Source organism: Lampetra planeri, chromosome 13 (genome assembly GCF_965212315.1).
Source record: "Lampetra planeri chromosome 13, kcLamPlan1.2.h2, whole genome shotgun sequence".
NCBI classification, from domain to species: Eukaryota; Metazoa; Chordata; class Hyperoartia; order Petromyzontiformes; family Petromyzontidae; genus Lampetra; species Lampetra planeri.
Genome location: NC_136119.1, coordinates 3,940,931 through 3,967,970, shown reverse-complemented (window position 1 = coordinate 3,967,970; position 27,040 = coordinate 3,940,931). Strand labels below are relative to the sequence as shown.

Here is a 27,040-nt window from a genome sequence, read left to right as displayed (position 1 = left end):
TGGCTTTCCAAATAGCGTTTTGCTTTTGCTAAAAAAATGTGTATTCAAAAAAACATTTGTGAATTCAAATGTACGCGATACATACACCTTATTTTAAATCCTCAAAACTAGAAGATGTTTTCACGTACTTATGATTTTTCTTTCCCAAATAATGCCTTTATTATGGAGTTCATGCGATTTCTGACTATTGTTTTACCTAAATTAATACTATTACGTGGTGCAGGACAATTACGGTACGTCTATGCTGTCCGCTTTTGCCAATCCACATTGACCAGTGTGATGAAATATGGTCAAATTACTCGCACGACCCATACAATGTGTACATGTAAAATGTATACTTTGATCATTTGAAAAAAACAATCATTCGCATCGTAAAGGAGACGTTTTTAAAAGCTCGGTGATTGCATAATTTGTGGGGTTTGACACAAGGGGGCAGCAGTACAACACTTGTAAACCAACAAACGGGCCTGGGACATTAATGTATCTTTATTGAGACAAATTGAGTAAAAAAAGAGTAGATATGGAAGGCTGAAATTACACGTGGTGTGATATTTCGTCTTTAAAACATCAAAAGTAAATCAGGGGTCTTTCTCAACCCTCCCCTTCAACAGACATTCAGCAGCGTTGGTACATTGTGGGTGAAGTATTGTCAAGCCCCACCCTCCGACATGGCATGGGGACGGAATCATTGACATGCAGCTGTGCATTATTGACAGGGATGAAAATTGTTTTAATTTTTAACACGCAGTGCGTTGTCCTGTGGGTTTTAGCCATACGGACGAACATCACTGTTTGGGCAAAGAGGGCATTTATTGTCTTTGGTATGCAGTACCGCATTGGGCAACATAATCCTTGCTCGGAAGGCCCAATTTAAATCGGTTGCACCAATTGCACACGAAGAGTGGTGGACATTGTGCATACACGAAAATAAGTAAACGTTTTAAAATGTTTGAAGGATTCTTCTGAACAAGTGTTGAAATAATTGAACGTAAATTTTCATCCCACGTGAAGGCTTCCTCCCCACGCCGTGTCTGGTCGTGGAATTTGACTATGAAGAGGTGGGGCGGGTGGTGGAGGGTTTTCCCGGGACTGCATGACTCAGCAATGTTTCATTTAAAGGCGAACACATTCCTGCGGAGGGAGCTGGTAGGAACGTTGGGTTGCTAGGTCAATGGCCAGGGTCAATGGCGGCGTGGTGTATTCCGCAAATATGCCCGACTGTGAGGGCGGGCACAAGCCGGCGTGAGTAGGTTGAACGTTGAGTTTTATAAGAGCACCACGGGGTGACCAGCCCCTCCCCACCTAGCCCCACCCCTCCCACCCCCTCCCCACCCAGCCCCTCCCCACCCAGCCCCACCCAGCCCCTCCCCTCTCCACCCAGCCCCACCCCTCCCATTTATCACGACCGACGGACGGACACAATAATCCCCCGTGGGCTGGTGTAACCAGGAGGTTCCTACCAGTAAAATACCACCACAAAAGCTGCATCACTGGAAGATATCTTCTGGAAGATTAAAATTTGAACCCCACACATCTACCTCTTCCGGAAGACGTCTTCTGGAGGATGACCCGGCTGACGCGCATCTACCACTTCTGGAAGAAGTCTTCTGGAAGGTTTCTCCTGGAACACCGGAAGAGGTAGTTACATTTCAGCGTAGCTTTTTTGTTTAAATAAATGTATTTTCCGCTAATGACTCATAATAGCCTTATAGATACTAGGCACAGTAAGTTTAATAACAAAAATATTTTTTTGGGCTTATTTAAAAAAAATTCGCCGGAAGTGCTCTGCGTGACCTCTGACGACACCAACGCGTCGTGCCAGCGCGCCAAATTTGCCGCTTGAAATAAGAGCGGCGAGTTCGTGCACCCCTCGAAGTCGTCTCCTCGCCACCGCAAACCTCTCTTAGCAAGAAGCAAATAAAAATCGGAACATTTCACGAGACACGATTGTTTTAGTCTTCAAAAATGGTGCGAACCAAAGCGGACGGGGGTTTCAGAAAAGGTAAACGCAAAACGCAGTTGCTCAAATGTGGCTGTGATGGAACGAAGTTTCCCGATTATTAATTCAATCTATTTGACACAAACGTACAGGAGAATGTGTTTGAAGTCGTACAACGTTTTTGCATGCAACTTGGCTACGTTATTTCTGAGCTGTCAATAAAAAAGTGAAGGATTTATCAGTATATATTTTATATTTGGTACTTGTTGGGCAGTCGTATATATAAAAACAAAAGTCGTGACATTCAAATAAGGTGGAAATTTGGAAGCGCGAAAAATGCATTGCTCGTATAGTTTACGTTGCTCGTTATATGTAACATACGTAGTTGGTTGCTTTCAGTATTGTTTATAATGGAGAGATTCACGAATCTTCGTTGTTTTATAGGAAGGGCTGCCAAAGTAGTGCGTGCTATCTCTGCAGTTTAAATGTTATAAGTACGATATTTTAAATATATAAATACGCACGATTTGCTTCTAACACGTTACGACATATACGAACGGAAAGATTGCAATTCAAGATAACCGTGAATTTTTGTATCTGGATCCGTGTCACTTCAATAGAAAGTTGCCCGCAAGCTGAATTAACATTTACAGTATGATTGTCAGTATACATATGTTTGGCGGGAAAAAAATGTGTATATATATTTTAAAAATACGTTAAACTTAATGATTACAAAATACTTTTTTAATTCACACATTTGGAAGTGGTCGTAGATGCCTTGGCGCCATTTTCTGTCCTGTGGCCAGTCCTGGCCCCGTGTCGTTATTAATAAACCAACGACTTATGAATGCCCTCTTAATTGATATTATATTCAAGTCTGCTCTGAAGAAGGGGGGTATAAACTAAAACTGTTCAAGGGTTGATTAATTTGGTGGATTTTCAAGACTTTGTATTTTAAAAAAGCAAGATTACAGAGCCCACGAGAACGAATTTTTCGTTTTCAGATCAGGTTGAAGATTAGGTACGCCATAAAACCCACCGACTTGTGTAAAACCGATTATATGTTTCAATTGCGGTGAATATAAAGGAACATGTCCAAACCGTATCCAGTATTTTAGGAAAGAAGCATTGCAGCACGTCTTAAATTGAATTTATGTTTAAGGTAATGCCGAGGCATCCATAGTAAGTTAGGGACAATTAATTGAGTCGCCACTGAGAAGTTAGGAGGGTTGTCTTGTGAATGACACCCACACGATGTTTTATTCCCATCGCGGGCTCAGAACTGAACAGGTGAGCACTACTCCATTCTGATTTGAGTGGGAAATCGCTTCAGATATATCGAGACAATACATTTAAAAAAAAAAATAGGAAATTAATTTAGAAATGCATGCACGTCCTGGAAATGTGGAATGGTTCGTCTTGAGGTGTCCTTACCATTATCCTGATCCCTGAGTATTCTGTTAGTGATTGCAGCAAGAGCGCCACGGAAAAACTTCACAGCACCCCCAACCTCTCCTGGGTCAAGCAACGCATCACCAGGTAAGCCAGCTACCCGGAAGCATGCTGGAGGATGTTTGTTGTTTATGATTGATGTATTACCCCTGGAATTCCGAAAATGTATGTGGTTGATGTGCAGTGTCCAAACTACATTTAAGTTTTTTTGTAGGAAATAAATATGGTGGTGGAAACTCCGTGTGCCCGAGACCTACACCAACGTGGCAGAAGGGAATTGGCGAATTCTTTGCGTCTCCAACCAAAGCCAGTAACAAAGAGAATCGTGTTCCCGATGGGTCCATCTCTGGAAAGAGTGGAGCAGGTTCCAGTAAGGCGAGCAGGTGAATTTTCTTGAATATTCATTTTGTAATTTTTTTGGTCAAATGTACTTTCAAAAACAATGTTAATTAACTAATGCTGTTTCTCTACCCTAGGTATTCAGAAGCTGGGCCTTCCAGCAGCAAGGGAGACTGCTCACTTGAAGATTCTGATGATTAATGACAATATTTTTTTTTATTAATGTGTGTGTGTGTATATATATTGTGGTATTTGTAAATAACCACACTTTTACAATATGCAATTCAGTTTGTTCACCTTTAACTGATGGAAGACCAATAAAGTACATTTTACAAAAACATTCTTTCTGCTTCTGGATGCTTGGTGAATTTGCCATTTAACTGAACACAAACAATTAAGAATGGATTGCTCAGCTTTTATTTGCATTTTCAAACAGTCCTAAACTGACATCTGGCTACTGCCAAGCTGACCTTTACACTTTAAATTGTACTTAATGGAAACAAAAGCAGAATCAGTAGATAAACACATTGCTGATTGCCAGACTGGTTCCTACAGCAAAGATGCATTCTTTAAATGCAGTTGCAATGGAATTTGTTGGTGAAAGAATGTGACACTTGTGCCCATGGGATGGTATGCAATACATTCTGAAGCAAAAAAATACGTTAAACCAGGCTTGAAGTTTAAGCTTTCCTACAGCTAGCAACTGAATTTAAGCAATTCCAAAGTATCAAATGTGTTTACACCAGTTAACAAATAACATGGCTTTGCTCTATTTTTCTACCAAGTGCAAATATTTAACTAAACATGGCCATAACGGTAAAGCTTTAAGCATCCCAAAAATTAACTGCAGTACAACATTGACAGATCGAAATAAGAAAGGCCAAATGGTGGATCCAGTGCAGGAACACCAGTGTTAAACTTACCAATGTATTTCAAATACTACCTCTACTACCTGAAATTGTCTGTAGAATGCCACATCATTAAGTGCCAACACATTCATGTATCACTAGCTCTGATACTGGTTAAGTATGTACTTTTTGTATGACATGTCAACTTCTCCCGTGTTGTGAAGCTGATCACAAATAGCTAAATACTACTGCATTGGTCATGGTAATTCAGCTTGTGTAAAGGCCATTCCCACATCTGCAGTCCCACTCGTTTTTGGAAAAATCAATGTACTGCAAACAAGCACGATTTGGTCAAATTGAAACAAAACATTTGTACTGTACAACCAAAAAAATATGGTTTTACAAAACAATGGGCTATAAACTTGGTTTATTAATGTTATGCATTTTACAAAAAAGGAATCAAGTAAGACCACAGATGGAAAGAATGTCTAATAAGCTCAAAACTGGGATTGGCTAGTTTTGAAGCCTCAGTTGAATGGGACATTTTGGCTTATATTACATTCAAAGCTGGTACAAAACTTACAACTTTCTATTTTATAACTTCCATAGGAGGCACTTTTGTATTTTATATTTGAATTTTTTTTTTAAATATAAGTTGCCAATTACATGGAAAGTTTTAATTGTCATATAATTACACCCCACCCCCAAATCGTATTGAGGCTTAGATGTTAACTTTGAAATTGGGCCAATTATGATACAGAATAATATGCTAAATGTCCATTTAGACATTTAGATCTACAACATTCACCTATGTACACTGGTGAAATGAAATGTGAGACCTTAAATGCAAGATGACTAAATTTACAACATTTTACATGCAAAATAAGGGATACCAAAGGATATTTAAAATTGAATGCAGCTTACTAACTGCCTGCATGCTGAGTATACATATAGGCCACTTTTGTTATACCAAGGCAAGTAAATAAAATAGGTCATTTTGCAGTAAAACATGACCCACAACTTAAATCTTTTTTTTCTCGGTGTAATTCAAGACATTTCAATACAAAGGTGGCCTTTATGTTGTGGACAGTGATGTGGTGGTCTTGAGACTATTTTGCTTTACCTTTGGTAAACACATCAACAATTCTGGCTATCTTGGATAAATTGCTAAGATGAGCTGGGAGACAATGATATTCAAATGTGCATTTCAAAGTAAAGGTGGGGGTTATTGATACGATTACAATCTTGCTACTCAGCAATAATGTACAGAAGCCAGGAGGGCTGCAAACAAGGTCATTCAAGCATTGTATTGTGCAGGCAAGGACTTGACATTTTCTCAAAACAGGCAGTTTTTTTTTATGAGTTATTGTTGCTTTTTTGCCAATATGTCGTGCTTGAATGTTCAATAAAACCAAATATCAAAATTGTGTGAATGTGCCTTAATGGGTTAATTAAATTTAGGTGGGAAACAGGCCAAAGAAGTCACGTACCCGACCCATTACACCACCTGACCAGGCCGACATAATTGGTTCCTGCTAGACCACCTTTCCAACTCGTGCCTTATATGGCCAGACATGCCTGCCAATGTGCTGCACACGCTGTGTCATACACTCAAATTGACCCATTTTTGGGGTATTGCAATATGCACTCATGTGAATAAGCCTAGCCCTATTTCTATGGTGCCAATGATGCCACTGTTGGACACAAACATCTCATTCTTTGGGTCTTTTGGGAAAGTCACAGGTTTAAATGCATACAAATAAACAAAAAACTACGACGTTTCAATCAACACAAGCGATCTTTTTTCCTCCTGATGACGATCGCTTGTGTTGTGATCGAAACGTAGTTTTTTATTTGATTAATTTGAACCTATCTACATAACTACCGAAAGACCCAAAGAATATGAATTCCTGCAGTCATGAATGCTTTACGTCACCTTTCTGTCATGTTAAGATTTTTTATATTGTTGGTAGCAAGCATCTATACAAAAGGACTGCAAACGTTATTGGTTGATAAGGGTGCATTCAGTAGTGCAAATAGGGCCACACTATGCATTTTATGTCCATTTGTACCTTTACACGAAATCGTTCTGACTCAATGTTAGCAGGGAAACAATCCACGTTCAGATACAAGATACTCTACTCCATACCTGGCTTTAAACTGTTAAATACTGTACAGAAATTATCTTACAAAAAAAACCGGCAAGTAATAAGCTTTAAGCAACTATGACAATGGGTATCCCCATTTTAATTGGTTAGGGTGCACTCCGCACACCGTCACACATCTTAGCCATGGCGTAGTTTGATAAGAAAGATGAGGGGGTCAATTATTGACATAACCAGAAACAGACATGTCGTCCTCTGGTATTGTCACAAATCCTCGTGGGTCACATTATGCACTTTCCTCCAGCTGAATGAAACTTGTTCATCGGAGAAAACAACCGACAGCTATGCGAGAAAAAAGTTCTTGCTCCTGTCAAATTTTATGAAAAGAACATTTGGCATCAACTCCAGCAGAACTGCTCCACTTTCAGTTGGCCTAGCACATACTTATCGTAGACCATTCTTCTTTTAAGAAGTAACGCAAGAGTATGCGCAGCCTTTTGCCCACAAAGCCTCGACTCTCGCTTTAGCCAACATTGAAGGCAATATTAAAAACCAGGTGTCAGGAGCTTGGAAGGCAAGGCAAAGGCTCCTTCAATCTGGTGCTGGATCTAACTGAAGTCCAAGCAGTTGCTGGTAGTTGATGGTCTCCCCGAGTCATTTGTGTCGCTGGGTGGGCTTCCTCTTCCGCCTTTTGAAGAAGCAACAGCACCTGAAGAAAAACACCAACCATTAACTCATACTATTTTTATGGTTCAAAGATACAGGGGATAAAAAAAATGTGAACCAAGTATTTTGGCTAAAGTCTACATGAAGTGTTCATTCGACTTCAAGAGCCTCAAGAAAACTGCTTATGGAGTTATATTTTACTTCCAGACCTGTCATTTCATAACTTTGAAGACAAGAGCTGTAGAAAATGTATGGAGTACTAGTTCATAAAACCTGACATCGCCAGGCAAAAGTTTTGAATAAATATAATAATTAATCTGATTGAAAATGTTTTTATGTATCTACTGTCAGACACTAACTACTCCAAAAAAAATTATTTTTGCACACAAAAAAAGAAGTTAACCACTTTATTCAACTTCTTATATTTAAAGATGTAGCCATCGGAAATCGTTAAATTTAAAGGTTCAGTTATTTTTTTATTAGAAAGAACAAAAATTATTTAACTTATTACGCTAGGAGGGGAAGCTCCTGTCTTTTACCTTTTTCGAATTATTCAGATTCGAACATAAAATGACAATTTTTTTTATTCAAAACCGTTTGAATCCGAAATATCTCAAATAAAAAAAAATAGAACAATGGTTCTCACTTTGATTTTATTTGCTGTTTAAAGTGCTATCAAACGAAAAAACCCGCTTTCTTGTATTTTGAATGATTTCTGAATGACACAAATATTTTTATGGGGCACTTGAAATCAAGATTTGGGGGCCTAAAATGAAAAAATCTATGATTTTCAAATTGTTCCTATTGTTTATGTCCTAAAAGCTACTTATGTACCAAATGCCAGCTTTCTACCTTGTCAGGAAGTACCCTAGAGGTTTTTTAGACACAGCTTAAGGTCTTTCTTGAAAAGATGAAAAGCCATTTGTTTTGTCCCGTAGCAATGCCTAAACAATAAGGGATAAGTATTGCCACTTTTGAAAAAAATACCAGATTGGCAACATTTCTCTGCAATTACTCTCATAAAGTGAATGTAGAGTGAACATATTTATTTAAACACACAGCATACTGTTTGTATTGTTTCAGCCTTTGCTTATTTAACTACAATTTTATATCCACTATTCTCTGGTAACCAAATCGATGCTACTCGCCATCCACGAGGATTACAGATTACAGTGGACATTTCAACTTCTGCACACACACTTCATAAATGTATCAGATCTTAAAAATGTGACTGCCTAATCTATTTGGATATGAATTCAAGAGGTTAAAGTGCATTCGAGGAGTAAACATACTAGTACAATTACCTCTTTTAATACTCATACAAAACATTGCTCAGAAGATTCTAAGTCACAAACAGCAGCTGTTTTTGTTTCTTAACTTGTCCGTCTATTTAAAAAGGTGCACTGCAGAATAACTGCCCTACATTATCAGTCGTTGCCAAATTCTGTAAATGATGCCAAATGGTAGTACGGACTTATGTAAATCCATGTTCATGGGCCATGTAGAGCTTTTTAAAGTGATTTTTCCGCTAGAATTCCCACAAGGCAAATTCAAGTTTTGGAGTCTGCATTATTAAGTTCCCAATGAAGCTTTTTAAAGTAAATTATGACCTACTGAGCCCATGGCCAACACAAACCCATTTGTTGGAAACTGCACGAGATGGCCGACGTTTATTTTAGAAACAAAAACAGGCACGCATTCAGCAGTTACTGTCTGCATGTGTTGCAGCAGGTCTGGAACCACTCACATGTTGAACAATTTCTGGCAGCTACGGATGACAGCAGGAGAGTAAACACAAGAGAAAGGAAAACAAAGGTCAGTTAGAATTGAACCAACAGCACAGCAAGTGAGTAAGAAACATCGCTTCACGTGGAAGAGCAACAAAATTGTGCACGTAAGCAATGGAAATTGTAAAAATATGCCTACAAACAGTAACGAAAGGTGAGAAAGGCACGTTTTTCAGCAAGAATGATTGCTAAACTTAAGTTTTTTAAGTGCTCATACCGCACTATTTCAAACTTAGAAATGTACGACTGTAATAAAGACTGTTCTGTATGTAAAACTTCAAACTTCCGGTAGAAACTGTCAACTGGAAAAAAGTTCATAATCTGGAAAGGTATTTCGTTTTTCACTCGGACGTACTTCGTCTCTTCCATAACTTCCACCTCTGCAGGAGCAGTAATTGGTGCATTTGAGTGTCCTGCTGTCGGGTCATCTGGATTCAGTTCCCCATTGGTTGAGCCCACCACCTGCAGGTATAATGCACATTCAGCAGAACATATTTACGCAAAACATTGTTAATTTGAGGAGTTCGACAAACAATCTTCAAGGTGAGTTTGAACTAAGAAACAATGCATTTCATAAAGGCGAATTCACAAAATAAATCGGCACTACTTCACCATTTTTTAAACCACAGCTTCTGTACTAATTCACCAGTTGTTTAGACTGTCATAAAACAGTTCTAGCTCATCAACCAATTGAGCCACCTAATACTCATACAACTGACATTTAGGTGATACAGATGACGGCACCAAATATTTTTGGAAGACGAAACAAATTAACAAGCTATGCTGACCATTAATCCAAAAAAGGTTTCCAAAAGACACTTTTCCCCTCGAACAAAATGGCGATAGATGTTCTTACAACTAATTGGCGATTTAAATAACATAAAATATTTACCATCCCTCGATGTTTATTTAAGTGTCAAATTGCCATGAAATCACATATTACGCAGGGAAAAGAATCTCAATGAAAGCACTTTTGGATTGAGCGTAAGCATAAACAAAATATAGGTCTCACCAGTGGAAATGTGAGTTCGTAAAAGTTAAAATTTGAGTCATCAAGTAACATTCAAATAATAGTCAAGTGAAGTACAGAACAAAAAAAACTGCCAATTAATTTGCATGTACCGGAATTGGGTAACTACAAGATTGCAATTTGTATAAATAAACATCAATATTCAGTAAAAATATAAATCGCTATGCCTCAACAACTAACATCTCCAAAAACAAATGTCTTAGATTTGTTTAGTTTTTGTTTATAACCGATATAAGACTTGGATAATAATGCCACGTGGTGCTTGCTTCACCGATTAGTTTGGCACACGCTGGGACAGGGGAGCTGCGGCCTGCAGTTGCATGGATGACAAAGCTGGGAGAGAGGGAGGAGGGGGGTTGGGTGAGGAAGCAGGTACCTGAGCCATGCCGGGAAATCTGTCACCTCCTGGCGGTGCAACCACGTGGAAGGTGCTCGATTGCCTGTGGGGCTGCACTTCCCATGCCCCCCTGCGGTCTGACGGCTTTAGCGGCAGGGTTCAGGGCAGAAGGCCCATTAGTAAGGGGTCGTTAGTACAGATAAGCAGTGGTTATAAAGCAGTGGTTAAATTTAGTTGTGCAAGGGGTTGATTGTATAAATAAAATAAGATGATTTAAAAGCAGCTTTTTTTTAGGTCAAACTCAAATTTACATTGCAAACAGGAGATGGCATTTCAATACGTTACTCTACAACAAACCACACGCAAATTCCATGCTATATACTTAGCTGAAGAGTTACCGAGGCGTGGATATTGTAGAGAGAACCTTGTTCGTTATAGCAAGGAATTAAAATGCAGTGGTTTGCCCTACTGTACCTGGTGTCTGGCTAGCTGCAGAGTCCGGTCTCTGTGTGGCTCCCTGCTGACCGGCAGAAGGGCTGTTTCAGAATGCACAGATCCAATAGGCGTGGGCTGCGAAAAACAAGAACGGTATTAGTTGATAAAGATATCTATGGGACCTTTTTGCCAGTATCAAAATGATGAGCGTATTATCAGCGCATGTTTGTTTGCATATTTTGCCACTAGTATGTGTGTGGTTAATGCAGATTTTATTCCTTGCAATATGTATTTATTTGGTGTTTGAACATCTTTACACCTGTTTTAATGCCAAAAAGGGTAAAGCCCATTATTTTGTTGTTCACCAAGTTGATAAAGATGTTCAATTGACAGCAAGTGAAAAATTAAATACGGCAGTTAAAAAATTATATCCTGAGTTATACTCACTATCTGCCTTCCCGTCCAGTCAAACTCGTAGTCAAATGAGTAGCCTTTGCGTTCAAACAGGTCCATGAACAGATTCCTCATGTATTCATAATCTGGTCTTTCAAAGAAGTCCAGTCTTCTCACATAGCGCAAATATGTTGCCATTTCCTCTGAAATAACAAAGTTCGGTACATAAAGTGAAAACAGATGAATGATTAATTTGCGAAGACCACCACAAAACCTTTTTATATTTTACTTTACATTATTTATACATGTATTCTTTAAAGCCACATTTCATGATGTAATATATACACATTTGCATATGACACCGTTTTCCACATTTTGCGTACCTGGGAAGTTTTCGCATAAAACCTCAATGGGAGTGGCTCTCTTTGTGTCGCCTATTTTTTGATACCTTTCCTTCAGGGTATCAGCCTTTGAACAAAACCACAGACAAGGGGGGGGGGGGGGGGGAAGAGGCATCAAGGGAAAGCAATACTTTTGAGCACGCTCATGGACAAAAATCAAGCAACAGTAACAACCACGTGTCCAAACAGGCACAGTGGACCAAAGAGATACAATTGAAATGGAAAGATGACACACATTCTTCTGGCACAAATAGAGATCATGTACAATTAACAATAGCAGCACACATGCAACTATTCCTCCTGTAGAGCCCTTTAGTTTACTTTTGAGGTGGCAGTGTATATTTCACCAATGTTTATCAAATACATTTCCCAACAGATTCATTTTTTCTACTTGTGCGCACTCTATTGGTTCCCTTTGACACATGTTTGCAGTTAATATTAAGTCCCACCATGTGGTACTGGGCTTGTGTAAAATATGCACTGGATCCTGAGAACACTATGCAGAAACGACATCGCAGCACATGGCACAGCAAAAACGTAATTGCCCAAACGCATCGGGTGACGGCAAAGCCCAAAGCATGAAACACTACATCATGAGATCTCCTTTGCCAGTACCAAAATATGAGAATATATTTTCCCCTTTTGTCTGGCAACAAAACAGCTGTTAAGATGTTAAAACACCAAACTGAAACCTTTTACAAGGAATTATGTCTGCATTAACCACAATGCTTGTGGTCAGAATGTAAACAAAAACACTGATAATATATGCATTGTCTTTGAAACTGATTTGTCCACATCAGAGACAGCTTTCTTTTGAGCCGAGTCTCAAACGGTGTTCGACCAGAGGACGCCTTTTGGCGCCATTTCCACCTGATGATGATCGCTTGTGTTGCATTCGAAACGTCGTGATTTATTTTAATTAAATATTATTTAGTTTAATTTTATTTTATTTCTACATACGTTGACTTTACCGAAAAAAAACAATGAGTAGAGTATTATCAGAGTATGTTTTTGGCGCCTTTTGGCATCCTCTGGTCTCACACCGTTTGAGACTCGGCTCAAAAGAAAGCTGTCTCTGGTGTGGACCAATCAGTTTCAAAGACAATGCATATATTATCAGTGTTTTTTGTTTTCATTCTGACCACAATAATTGTGGTTAATGCAGACATGATTCCTTGTAAAAGGTTTCAGTTTGGTGTTTTAACATCTTAACACCTGTTTTGTTGCCAGAAAAAAGGGGAAAACCTATTCTCATGAAACACTAGTGACGTAAATAGCAAATCCAAAATTTAATAATTAACGCGCTCGGTCGTTGTATCATTCATTGCCTTTTGGCCGAGCAACAGAAAGCAGCCAAAATACATACCTTGAGACCCTGCCATGGCAAACTTCCTCGCAGAAAGTACATGAACATGTGACCAAGTGCTTCGAGGTCATCTCTTCGGCTTTGCTCTGTCACGCGCACAAGTGCATCATTGTTTTGTTTTACATTACTGTATTACTAGCTTTAATATCTAAGGTAAATACATACATTCGGGTACATTTCGTTTGAATGCATAATTTTATTTCACGTGAAATGTGGCAATGCAAGACAATAGTGTATGAATCAATGTTGATAGCTATGTGTAGATATTTGCAAATGTTTACTCTTTGTTTCTTTCGGTAAAGTCACGTATTTTATTTTATACCTACGTGTCTTTACCGAAAGAACCAAAGAGTATGGATTCTTGCAGTCACGAAAGCTTCAAATCAAGTTTGCAAATATTAACACAATCGAAATTTTAAGCAAGCGATGATTGATGGAATTGTTTAAAAATTACTGATGAATACCATTAGCCTTACATATTTTACAGTAAATATATCCACACGTTAATAATAACCTACCTTTGCCCAAATGTGTGTTGATGCTCATGTACCGGGCGGTACCGGTTAGGCTCTTGTGTTCACGGTATGGGATGTGTTTCTTGGTCTCAGGGTCAATATACTCCTTGGCCAAGCCAAAGTCAATAATGTGGATGATGTGTTGCTTATTCGTGCTCTGGCGCCCAATCAAAAAATTCTCCGGCTTCACATCTCGATAGATTAGGTTCCGGGAGTGCACGTACTCCATTCTTGTCAGCTGTCACACAGCACAGAACGGATAAATCAACATCAGCCATGATCTACGACACTGCTGGAAGAAGGCCCCCCCCCCAAGATGTCACCATATCTCAGGGTCCTGAAAACGAAACTTTGCATCTAGCACCTGTGCAGGAACTGATATCATCACTAAATCTCTGGGGTGAACATCGTCTCAAGAGTGTCTCACTTTGGGTGTTACTCCATCGTTAGTCTCGAGCACCTAATATCATCCCTTCTCGCCATGACGTGCCCTGCGGAAGCCCACTAAATTTTTAATAATTAATATTACGTCTACCTGATTCATGCGTTCATCTTTCTGTCAGTGCAAGTCCGAGCATGAACCTCTCCCCACTTTTTGGTTGCATTTGTATTTGTGAATGACCATGTTTCTTATCCTTGCCACAGCAAATATGTACCGATTACACTATGTAACACAATTTTTGTTCCTGGGTAGTAAGTGTTATTTCGTTCTTGCTTATGCCTAAAAAGTATTATTATTTATCCCCACAAACTTTGCTTTTGTGAACAGGACAGTGATATTTTGAAATTATCCTATTTTCAATGAGAAAACGGGCAAATTTGTGTCTTTTCGTTCACAAAGTCAGAAAAACGCAACATATGAATAAAAATTTACATGTATTTATACCAAAATAATACAAAAATTACTACAAAAGATTTAGAAGTGAGTAGTTTTTCGAGATTTACGATTATACTGTAAATCACATTCACGAATCAGCCCCCAAATGTAGTCTCTCATCATGTTCTCGTTATACTGCCCTTGGTAGCGGCGTTCAAAGTCCAGTATATCCTGGAGGAAGCACTCGCCTTGTTCCTCCGAGTACGCTCCCATGTTCTCCTTAAATTGATCAAGATGAGCATCAAAGATATGGACTTTGAGGGACATCCTACAGCCCATTGTGCTGTAGTTCTTCACCAGAGTCTCAACCAGCTCCACATAGTTTGACCTTGTGATTGCCCAGGAAGCCACGAACCACTGCGACCAAGCTGTTACAAGCCGCTTTCTCCTTGCTAGTGAGCTTCATTGGGAATTCATTGCACTCCAGGATCTTCTTTATCTGTGGTCCGACGAAGACACCGGCTTTGACCTTTGCCTCAGATAGCTTAGGGAAGAAGTCTTGAAGGTACTTGTAGGCTGCCGACTCCTTATCTACAGCTCTGACAAGTTGTTTCATAAGGCCCAATTTGATGTGCAGTGGTGGCATCAGCACCTTCCGGGGGTCCACCAGCGGGCTCCCACTTGACGATGTTCCTCCCCACAAAGAACTTGGTCCGCTGTGGCCAGTCCCGCCTTGGTGTCTAAATCTTTTGTAATCATTTTTGTATTACGTTAGTATGTTAATTTAATAATTTTTATTCTTATGTTGTTGTTTTATGACTTTATGTGAACGACAAGACACAAATTCGCCTGTTTTCTCATTTAAAATAGGTAAATTTCAAAATATCACTGTCCTGGTCACAAAGGCAAAGTTTGTGGGGAATACTTTTAGGCATAAGCAATTACGAAATAACACTTAGTACCCAGGAAAAAAAATTGTTACACAGTTATAAACTGTCTTTTTTCACAGTGGCATGTTGCTTTTCATTGTCAAAGTTCCCTTTTGAATGAGCAAGCTGCTGTTGTCTGCTACTTTATTTCAATCAGTTTGATCCCAGTCCTCTTTTAATCACTGCCCTAGGTATCTTCAGTCGAGTGAATTTGCACCACATGGCTTTTGTTTTGCTCATATTAATCTTGAGCACAACTTATCATTATTTATCTTGAGACTTCTTTATTAAGCTTTTCTCTAATTTCTAGTTGGTTCTTATGAATCGTAAAAACAAATCTGAAATGGTTATTAATTCCTGCACTTATGTTTAGCCCTTTACATCTCTAATAGAATTTTCAGAAATCATCTTCTAATGCCAATTGGATTACTTTGGTAAAAGAATGCCTGCTGTCCAATTCACTTTATAATATACATTGTTACTTCAGTACACAATGTCAGTTACATTTTAAAACGTGTATTATTATTCATTATAAACGTTTGTATTGAGGCCTTGGCTTGTGAGACTTTTGATGACTGCATCATTTTCCACTGACACAAATGCCTTTTCATAGTCTACAAAGGCTAGGCATAACGGTATATGATATTTTATATTCATTCGTCTTTTCCACTACTACGAGCTTCAGGCAACCCACAGATTAAACAAGTCACGTTCATTATGATGCAGAAGACAATAATCACACTGCAAACAGCAACTATTTGAAACATGCACTTTTTTGCAAGAAAAATCCACCATTAAATATGATAGAAATTTTCTGCAAAGTGCAAAGGTTATGTCTCACAGAAGTGACGACCATGAATGAACACAAATAATTTAACCCAAAGACAAAGCATTTTTAACAAATCACATTTAGATCCAAAAATAGTTCTTCAGAATTAAGCTGAATTTTATAATTGGCACTTCAATTGTGCTCATGAATAAGTAAAATGGAAAAAAACACACGTACATAATTTATAACAAATGATTCTGAGCAAAATATAAAACGTTCATAAACACAGTAAAAGCAAGACATTTCCACAAACACAAAAATTAACTAACAAAGAAAGCTTCTCGGTCTCTGTTAAACAAAAAAATGTTTAAATCTCATTTTACATAGCACATACTGACTCAGATTATGTCTCTCAGACATTCCAATTGATGTTTAGGTAAGAATTTCCTTGGGGGTTTAGCGCTCACCACTCCTGCAGTGGAAGAGAATTCCGATAAATATTTAACCATAGAAGCTTTTCCTGAATATGTCAATCAATGAGGCAGAGGACAGACTTTGCTAAATACTAAGTTAGCATTGACTCGAACATGTGTGCATGCCCAAAGAAAAAATACACTTTACACTTATGATTAAATCAGCATGAAATCATACTATATTAGAAACAATTATTACTGCATAGATTCTTAGTTGGCACGAGACCAGGTGAATATGGTGTGGTGAAATCACCACCCAGATTTGCGTGATGATGTCCACCCGCATCCCACAGCAGTGAGCCCTATTTGTGTGTGCTGATGTCACGACGCCTCTCCCCCACCCACTAGACCGGCCTACATCTCGCACAAATGTGCAGGATAGGCTAAACTACAGTATATAAGAAAATCAGTTTGCTGGCTGGATTCCTGTCTGCCTGGCACCCAAGTGCACGTGTGCAGTAGTGACATCACCATGCACATCTGTGTGATGACATCACCCGCATCCCACAGGTTTGTGCAAGCTGATGTCACGCCACCCCTTCCCCTGCATATCCCGTGCAAATGCATAGAGGAGAGAGATAGAGGTGGGAAGTGATGATGGATGGAGATAGAAGTTAGGAAGAAGGGTGGGAAGAGAGTGAAAGGGCATGAATAGGTGAGAAAAGAGAGCAAAACGGACAGAGGAGAGCGAACACAAAACACAAGCAGTGGGAGGGAGGATTAGAGAGAGGCAAGAGATTTGAGATGGGAAAGGGAGAGGTGGGAATAGGGAGAGGGTGAGAGGTGGAAGAAACAGGGAGAGATGGGTGGAGGGAAGTGGGTGAGATAGAGTGGAGGGAGGAGAGGAACAGACGAAGAAAGAGATAGAAGAGAGGACAGAGGAATAGAGAAACAAATAGAAACAAAGAAAAAGTGAGAAATCGAGATAAAATGGGATATATAACACTGAGAAGGTAAGAAAAGGGTAGAGAGGCATGGCTCGATATACGATTAAACATTTTGCTGGTTGGGAGCCATGGATGGACACGTCCATCCAAATAACGTGCAGATTGCTAGTTTATCTAAAGATTGTACAAAGTAATTGTTACAACTCAAGCACATTATGTAAGGCACATGTGTAGGTGTAGACTCATGTTATATTTCTCTAGCGCATCCTATGATTAATATTTCAAAAACAGATTCAGAGTGCATGACAATAATTAATTTAGCCTCATTTGTTAACATTTACTAAACTTGCCTATACAGAAACATTCAAGCCATAAACGATGCAAACGATACTGGTTGACCACTGCTTGCATTCAAGTTTGCACAGAACGTCCATGTACTTCCAAAAGAAATGCAATGTGCAACGACAAAAAAAACAAATGCGTGCAATTATGTCACATCCTGTTTGCGCAAGTGTTTCACGGCTGCAAGTAAAGTATTTTTTTCCTAAAGAACTACACCACTGCCATTATAGGGATGGAAAACGTTCGCTTATATCTACCCAACAACTGCTGAACAACCACACAATTCAGATACCCTAATGTGATACGAGCAGCCATATTACATTCGTAATGCAGAACTGCAGCTGACTTTACACTCAGGTGGTCTACTCAAATTATATCGAAAAAAGCCCAGAAGAATGGGCCACTTCCAAGTGAGGCAGCACATAAAAGTCCATACTAATTCCAAAAAGATAACAAATTAATATTCCTAGGGAATACAACTGGCAGTTGAGGGCATAGGTGAATGATTTAAGATTAAACAAGCGGAACTTAATGCAAATTAACAGTACAGTGTTGGTGATAAAAATACACCGGAAACCTACGAGGTTAAAGAAAAATTAAAACCCTGATTGTGACTGTGATGAGAGTTCGACAAGTAGTGAACTCACCAGTTGTATGGCGATCATGAGCACTGTTTTTAGGGTGAAGGTTCGATTACAGAGGTCAAAGAGATCCTCGAGGCTGGGTCCCAGCAGCTCCAGCACCATGGCATTGTACTTTCCACAGGGCCCAAAGTAGTACACCTGTGGAACACCCTCTGAAGAGCCAGAGTATACATGGACACATTTGGTTTATTTACAATGGCACAGAATACATGTGAATTTATTTTTAAAAAATGCTAAACACTTCATATAAATATTTGGGAGTTCTTAAACAAACAATGCATTCAGTATAGCCAATCATGTAGTAATTAGGACTTGGCTGATGAACACAAGTTGTGATATTCCCAGTCAATGATTGGAAAAATTCCTTCTTATATAAAAGTAAGAAAAACACAAATTCAGTTTCTTGTTACCTTACCACATCCGTTTTTTTTTTCACATAACCAGGCAAACACGATTATCACACAATATTGCTGAACACGCCCATTAAACACACACTGATAAATGATATGCAAGCAGTAAACTATGGAGCCAACATGTTAATTACACAATTGATTTCCCTTACAAACGACATCATCATTACGAGCGCTATCTCAGATGATGCTGACGATAAAGCAAGCCAATATAATCCGACTCATTATGAGAGGGCCAGGACAGAGCACCATCTCATGCAGCTAGAATTTAATGGATTTAGCCACACAATGCTCAAATCCATATTTATCTTATGTAATTATTATATCAGATATAAAATTAACATTCTGCATTGAGAAACACTGTTACGCATTCAGAAGGTCTAATGATACACAACTTTCATGAGCTTATGGAAAATAAGCACTGCAAAAGTACAGCTTATGTAACGTTATCATGCCCAAAGTTTATCAACCCAATTCACAAATGATGAAGACAAACCATGACAACCAATGACGCAAATGAGCAACCATGAAAGTAAATACCTTTGCCGACAATATCAACAAAGAATCACTTCAAAGGATTATGAATGTAAGACAGCAAACATGACCTAGCTGAGCAAAGCACACCCAATTGCCTTTAAGTCCACAATTAAACGTGGCCTGGAGACACTGAAAACCACATGCCAAGCAAACACCACCACTTCACTCACCAGTAACTTAAGTAAAGACAAAAATAACTCTTGAAATCATTACTCAATGTCATTACGAGAAAAATTAAGTTAAGGAAACTACAAAGGGCAATCAGTCACATTTGACAAAAAATAAAACTACATAAAATGCCACACAATTGAAAAATCAAGAAAACCTCAAGTAAATGCGATATATATGAAAGACATTAAAGAAATGTGCTTTTAAATTGGAGCGATGCTGTGCTGGCATGCAGTGTCAAAAGCTCTGTCCTTGTGGATTCGGCCAAGCGTAATGCAGGACACCTGGTCTATGCACTCGGTATGGTGCATTTAACACGTGCAAATCCACAATGGTAATAGAACCGACAAAATGGGCAAGCCAGTAGCCCTTCGATTCGACCACCGATTGTCACACATCTACAGAGACATGATAAAGTTGTGTTGAGTGGGATCCACATATACAGCACACTAACTGGGAGATGTGGAACGCAGTGCACCAAAAATTATCCAGATTTCAATATAAAGGGTTGTTAAAAGGGTGGGTTAAGTGTAACAAAGTTTTACAGCCAGGCACATATGCAAACCTTGGTATGTTTGGGTACTACGCAGTAAAACAATTAACAATTGACGTCAATTTCAAGCAAAATAAAAAAGAACCGGCACAAACAATGAACGAGAAAGAAGATGACTGCAGAACATTAACCTACTTGTAAGGGAAATCGACTCATTCGAGATGCAAAAGTGCAAGATGGAATTTTTTTTTATCCGAACTCGAAACCAGAAAGGCTACTTTGGGAAATGTCACTGTACAATGTTGCTAGTGCAGTTGCTACTTAAAGATAAACCTCAAAACTCCACCGTGCATGCCTCCCCACAGCCCAAAATTATTCCGCTTTCAAATATAAAATTAGACGACCACGAAATGACATGCATGCATTGATTTGTAAACACGTAGGACTGGGTGTAAGGAGACCCCCACTGGTTGGCGTATAGCCCCCCTCCACCCACCGTCATTAAAACGAATACAAACTTATAAATGGTTACACGCACGAACTTAGTCACAATGAAAATGTCTTAACGATGAAAGAGAATGTATCCTTTATGTGGTGAACGCATATTACACGTCTGTCGACCATTTTACAAATGCGTATTGTGTACACCGTAGCATTAAAATGATACGATATAGAGTTGCGAGTTGTAAATCAAACCAGTTTAGCAGAACACTTGTGTGTACAGTAAAACCCATCAGAAGGTCAATCTGGCATAATACCCCAATAGTTAAGCAACAGCAGGTTTCCCTAGTAAGTGTTAGCCTGCACATGAAAACAAAGCTGCTCTGTGTGGGACCACTATCAGACATCACCCAAACACAGTATTGATTTCATTGCTAAGATATAACAAAAAACAGGATATAAAAGTTGTATTTACAAAGTACTGTAGAGGTTGATTTCTTTTTTTTCTACCAATACACTTCTGAGTTTCAAAATCAACCCCTCTCGTATTATATTCGTAACAAGAGCAATATTGACATATGGAGATTAACTACTCAAGCCATATTAAGTGCTCGGGTGACTTTTTTCATCATACACCTTAAAAGCAAGAGCAAGCTTAGCCTTAGGATTAGCAGTTGAGAATCATTAATAATACGATAGTTAAAGCCACAGGGTGGATGGAACTAACAATAAACATATCAGTGAACAATCTTGAGCTTATCTCTGACCACATTTCCAGTAAAGCATATTTCACAATCACATACTACAAAAGGTAAAATTGGCACATGACCAAAATTCCAGTAGTGGGATATTCTCCGGACATATGAACCTGTATAAGCAAACACTGCATATACATAATTAGGCGTCTACACTTTCTCCAAATAATATGGAATAACTCCTCTTCATTCCGTGCATTTTAAACCTATCAAACATGCTGTGATTTTAAATACTATGGTGACACAAAAGCATTTTGGAAATATATTATGCATAATAAAGATTTCTTGGGTTATATCGCATAAATATAAATGTCGTTAAACCCACAATCACCCAGGTTTAACGACACATTTATATTTATGCGATATAAACCAAAAAAAACTTTATTATGCATATTGGTCGTGAAAGCCGACGTGTTCAATTGGAAAAATGTTTCAGAAGTAGAAAAACTGTACATTCTGACAATATAGTATTTTCCTATAAGTGAAAAGTCTTGTTTTTGAACAGGCCACTGTCACTGACCTACTTGCCAAAATACTGCACTGCATTAAAAACGGGAGAAAAACATTATTCCATGTTCACAAGGAAGTTAGACACTCGTTATCCTGCACACAATATTATTTAACCAGCTGAGGAAACAAGGATTATGTAATACTGTAGAGTAGAACAATTCTCAAAATACATTGCTCGCATTTAATATTTCCCAAGATTCACTAAACAAGTTTTGAATGCTCTGTGACATGAGAGTTAGTGCTACTAATGTAAAATGACATTTGGCCTTTGGAAGATATCCTTTCATTTTAAATTCTAAAATAAAACAATTCAACCAAAGACAATATTTCATAAAATTTTGTAATGTAAGAAAGACATTCCTTTTCATCTTATGGGGGGCCTTTAATGTATTACCATTGTACAAATGTAGTCCAACTACACCCTCTATCCACGTCATATTAAATGTAGCCATCATTAAATGTCACGACAGTGCTGTCACCATACTCAAGCAGTCCGCAAAGCAGTTAGTGCAGTGTCCCTCCTTAATAATACTCTGCGTACAGTTTGCTGACTTCGCTGTATAAATATTGTAATGTGGCTGCACACGCAGAACCCTGGATATCCAGATTAGTGTGTGCTGTACATCTGTCAGCAAATGTATGCCACTGTTGTTTTTCATCCAATTAGTACAGATGTCACACAAAACGTGCAACAGTCATGCATGTAAACAAGACATTACATACACCTAAATTACTTATCTAAGCCCTTGAAACACATGTGATTTTTAATTTTATTTTCACAGTATCCATGAGCCACTTTAAGAAACACAAAATAACAACACTGTAAACCAATAAATATTCATAATACCAAATGACTGAGTGGATGTTGACTCGGGCAAACGGATGTCTCGCCTATGCACAAAAATTAAAGCTCACCTGCATTTCCCAGTTGTTTGTAAAATCTATATTCCAAATGTAGCTGTGGTGCTCGTGACTTCATTGGTTCCTGCAGACAACATTCACTTTAACTACACACAGTTTCTATGAACAATTATTTGTTTTCATATTAGCTATTATATACATAATTGTACCATTGCATTAGACTATGCAGTTTCATGTTAGCATCAGAAATTAAATATTACGTGATGCAGCAATTTATATCTTTAATAGCACATGAAAAAAACATTCTGTCAACGTACCAGTTTTATCGCCACATATTCATTTGTGTAAAGATTCTTTCCTGTAAAACAGACAATTACACGTGTTGACATTTACTCAGCAAAAGCTCAACATAATCACACACCACTACAAAATTAAAGGCGTTCACTTCTCCACACTTTTAGTGTCAAGGCAACAACACGTTCTGTTGTTTTTTTTTTACGCCACAGTTCTGCATCTGAACAAAACGAGCACCCTTGATCTCGAGACACACTTACCTAGCCGGAGCTCGCCAAAGTTTCCACAGCCAATCTTCTTGCCAACCCTGAAGTTGGGGCCCACCATTAGCACGCCCGAGCCAGCCGAGCCCGATGACCTGGAGCCGTGCGAGGATCGCCCGACCCCGGCGCTCCCCCGCGGAGTCCTCTTGCTATCCTCCATCAGTCAGATTGGGCTCCCTGGCCTCCCCCTTGCCAGCCCTGCCACCGTCACTGGTTGTCCGACTGGTGCAGGCGATGACGACGACCCTCGGTTTGGACGTCGGCGATCAGCACACTCAACGTCAGCGCGAGACAAGCTTGCAGCAGCTAGCTTTTCACGGAGTCGATCACAGCTGCCTCCTCCTGGAAGTCTGTGCAGGGTGTTGCCAAAATGGGCCACCTGCTGTGTGAAGCAGACGTTAGAGCCCTGATGACATATTTTGTTACGGTTGCTGAGCACAGGCCCAAAGGCCCATTATGCCAAAAAGCCAGCGATACACAGCACACTTTAAGGTGTAATACATTTATTGAATTAAGCATGACAGAGCTTGGGATGAGAGATGGTGGAAGGGAATTGCTAAGTAGAGTAGTATGAGGATTGACTCGAAAGTATTTGGTCCTGCAGCATGGTGGCTAACCACAGTATGGATGAGATGAAACAAAATAACTTACAATAGGATGTAATTGTACTGGTGTGATAGCCGCATCTCAAATTAAGGAAGCATTTTCAGAGGTGCATCAGTCGCAATTTACCGCGAAACCTTTTACTGTTATGGAGTTTCGTGGAATGTTATCTCCCGAGTTTTAATTGACTGCACTAAAAACCTGTTTGCTATATGTACTATCAAGTATAATCCTATATGTTAGCTGTAGCGACTAAAACAGATTGCTATGCATTTATATTTTTACCCAAATCTCCCTTTAAAAAGACTGCCGTCTCAAACAGACTTAAGGTCTTCAATTGCCATTTCTATATTGCTACAACAGCTCTCACACGTCATCACCAAATCCCAGCAGATTCTTACCTTCTAGAAATAAAGGACATTTAATTGAATGAATGGTGGGCTCCTAGGCTCAGCACACCGACTCTTCAGAAAGACTCACGGCTGCGTCGCATCACCGGCCCCGGACGCTGTTCAACAGCCAGCCGTCATAGGAACCTGTCAAACGGCGCGAACACACACAGACACACAACCAAATACAATTAAAATACGGACTTCACATAGAACACATTTCGTGTGACACAAAAGGCTGCATAACATACGCGATGCCCCCGAATCGATTATTTGAGGGGACGTATTTAGAGCTCAAGATGCCAACAGGGCCATTCTTCGAGGACAAAGAAGCATTAATATTTAAGGTTGGAATGGTTGTTTTTTTCTGCATTACTCCATCGCGTTGCTTCATTAACTCAGCAAAGCGACAAACGACGCTTCAGTCCGGTAACAAAGAGCTGGGGATTTAACAAAAACACAATGCACACACACGCACAGCTAAAGACACACAGACATACATTACCGCGGGGCCTAGTCGAAACTCGGGAAGCCTACGGTCTCGCCTGACTTGCCCGCCGCTACAAACACACCTCCCCCCAGCCGAGCGGCGAGGCCGAGCGGCGAAGCGAGCGGCCTGGCTGCATCAAAGAAGACGGCGCGTCATAGCGCGAAAGCAATGCGGATTTTCGTCGTTCGGAAATTTTTGGTTATAGATATGCGAGCCGTAGAAGCGGCTATGACGAATTGTTGTGTTCTTTAATTTTTTGGCCTTTTATTGTCTTATTCCTCTGTCTCCTCTCGCTGCGGACAAGCCCGGGCGAGTAGCCTCTCTGCCACACTGCGCATGCGCCGAGCCGGGATGTACCACTCGCGTCAAGGGTTTCCGACTTCCGATTATGAGAAGTTATTGAATAATTCACCGATTATCGGTTCGAATAGTTTGCCGCTCGACTCTGCGTGGCATGATGGTGCCACTCTTTGGTTCTTTCGGTAAAGTCACGTATAAAGAGAAAATAAAAAAAAATCTAATAATAACATACGACGTTTCCTGACTTTACCGAAAGAACCAAAGAGTAATTCCTGCAGTCACGAAAGCTCCAATTTAAATGATGGTGCCAATCTGGGGGATGCATCTTTATCAGAACCTACATTTAGACCGGAGGAGGAATCCGATGAGCTATGAAGCTCTTTTTCACAGATGTCCAGTATGGGCGGGTCAGCAAGTTACAACAGCAAACAATACAAATAACGATAGGAGTGTAAAATAGAGAAAATGGTAAACAAGTACTGTAGGTAGAATATTAAATTGTTCAAATGTATAATTGATTACACTATGTAACACGATTTTTGTTCCTGTGTAGTAAGTGTTATTTTCTAATTGCTTATGCCTTAAAAGTAAAAAAATGGCTATTATTCTCCACAAACCTTGCTTTTGTGACCAGGACTTTATGTGAAGGTATGACACAAATGCACACGTTTTCTCTTTGAAAATAGGTACATTTCAAAATATCACTGTCCTGGACACAAAAGCAAAGTTTGTGGGGAATACTAGCCATTTTCTGTACTTTTGAGGCTTAAGCAATTAGAAAATAACACTACCCAGGAACAAAAAGAATATATTTTTGTTACACTGTCATTTCTCCACCAATCATCAATTCGATTATTCGACTTCATCTTTGGCATGGCGGGGAGTTTAAACAGGCATTCTGCTGGGAGGCACATATTATTTGTCTCTCTGAAGCAGATGGCAGCAGTGAACTTTGATGAATTTACTGATGAGTCCTAGTGAAAGCGAAACTAGTCGACATTTGTGTCTTTGTTTCATTGCTACCCAATTGGGATGGCCACATTTTTTTTCAAATTTAGTTGGTGGTCTAAATGAGAAAATGGTCACATCAGTTCTTTGAGCTGGTGAGCTTGACAAGGCTGAGAGTTTTTGTAAATTAAATGCACATTTTTGTGTGTTTTTAAATCTTGGCGTTTGAACAGCGATTATATATTCATGTCTATTGCATGTAGATATGTGTGGTTATATAGAATACCGACGTATTTTCGGTTCATATTGTTGAGTATGATGTTCAAAACATTACAATCACTGCCAACACAATGCAATATAGCTTGGAGGTTAATGATCATCAACCATGTTCAATCCACTGCCGTCATCTCTGGCGATCCAGCAATGTAACAACTGTCAACCCCGTATTTGTGTAACGTCACACTGCGGGTGAGATCCAGAGTTGAAATTGGGCCACATTTTACTGGGAAACATTTATCTGCAAAGCCCGAAGGCTGATGGATCAAAATATCCCTTTATTTTCAGATTCAATATTATACTGTAAAACGACATGTATTTGTACTATTGTCCTTTTGCTGACTTGAGATTACCCTTTCGTGAATACTGTACTGTAGTTGCAGATCTTCTCGATGAATAACGTAAACAATTTGCATGTACACAGGAATACAAAGACAAAGGTGTCCCGTACAACGTTTAACAGGCTTGGGGCAAGTGCTGTTGTGTGTCCTACATCACCTTTGTCTCCCCAGTGCTGATGGTTAACACACCAGACCAGGTACTCATTTAAGGCCGAGTCGACATAGGGGATGCACTGGACTAGTTCAGATATCACTCACCACCAAGGTTGTTATATTCATTGTTACATACACATCAAGGCTATGTTACTAACAGAAGCTTAGGAAAAGCAATGGTGAACAGATATGCAGCACAGCAATGGATTGAATCAGTCTGTGCAGAGCTTTGAGTGCTAATCCCTCGTATATATGGATTTCTATTGGTACTCCGGTTTCCTATATCATGTCACTTTAATGGAATTGGCCTAATATAGTAATGTAGCAGGACCCT

At 39.3% G+C, this 27,040-nt stretch overlaps 2 protein-coding genes across 5 annotated transcripts; one reads left to right on the top strand and one right to left on the bottom strand.

Moving 5' to 3' along the window:
* The first annotated feature begins 1,831 nt into the window (after positions 1-1,831).
* On the top strand, positions 1,832-4,068 carry PCLAF (PCNA clamp associated factor). Its single transcript, XM_078599906.1, has 4 exons — positions 1,832-2,002; positions 3,404-3,478; positions 3,606-3,774; positions 3,868-4,068. Exons 1-4 carry the CDS (start codon positions 1,966-1,968, stop codon positions 3,929-3,931), a joined length of 345 nt encoding a protein of 114 aa, XP_078456032.1. The 5' UTR covers positions 1,832-1,965; the 3' UTR covers positions 3,932-4,068.
* A 920-nt stretch (positions 4,069-4,988) lies between these two features.
* CSNK1G3 (casein kinase 1 gamma 3) lies at positions 4,989-23,511 on the bottom strand. 4 transcript variants are annotated; one of them, XM_078599901.1, is made up of 13 exons: positions 23,204-23,511; positions 22,967-23,007; positions 22,704-22,773; positions 18,478-18,626; positions 13,617-13,851; positions 13,099-13,184; positions 11,715-11,799; positions 11,386-11,534; positions 10,978-11,073; positions 10,543-10,647; positions 9,492-9,598; positions 9,097-9,117; positions 4,989-7,392 (listed from the first exon to the last, which is right to left on the bottom strand). In XM_078599901.1, exons 1-13 carry the CDS (start codon positions 23,364-23,366, stop codon positions 7,338-7,340), a joined length of 1,362 nt encoding a protein of 453 aa, XP_078456027.1. In that variant the 5' UTR covers positions 23,367-23,511; the 3' UTR covers positions 4,989-7,337. The 4 variants fall into 4 exon arrangements, with proteins under 4 accessions (XP_078456027.1, XP_078456029.1, XP_078456030.1 ...); XM_078599903.1 differs by lacking the exon at positions 9,097-9,117 and having other exon boundaries at positions 7,190-7,392; XM_078599904.1 differs by lacking the exon at positions 10,543-10,647 and having other exon boundaries at positions 7,190-7,392.
* Between the last annotated feature and the right edge of the window lie 3,529 nt (positions 23,512-27,040).

Coding starts and splice junctions, on each gene's coding strand:
- PCLAF (XM_078599906.1), top strand. CDS start 1,966: ATGGTGCGAACCAAAGCGGACGGGGGTTTCAGAAAAG. Junction 2,003..3,403: donor GGACGGGGGTTTCAGAAAAG/GTAAACGCAAAA, acceptor GTATTCTGTTAG/TGATTGCAGCAAGAGCGCCA. Junction 3,775..3,867: donor GGTTCCAGTAAGGCGAGCAG/GTGAATTTTCTT, acceptor TCTCTACCCTAG/GTATTCAGAAGCTGGGCCTT.
- CSNK1G3 (XM_078599901.1), bottom strand. CDS start 23,366: ATGGAGGATAGCAAGAGGACTCCGCGGGGGAGCGCCGGGGTCGGGCGA. Junction 22,774..22,966: donor AATATGTGGCGATAAAACTG/GTACGTTGACAG, acceptor TGTTGTCTGCAG/GAACCAATGAAGTCACGAGC. Junction 9,599..10,542: donor GATTTCCCGGCATGGCTCAG/GTACCTGCTTCC, acceptor TTATACCTGCAG/GTGGTGGGCTCAACCAATGG.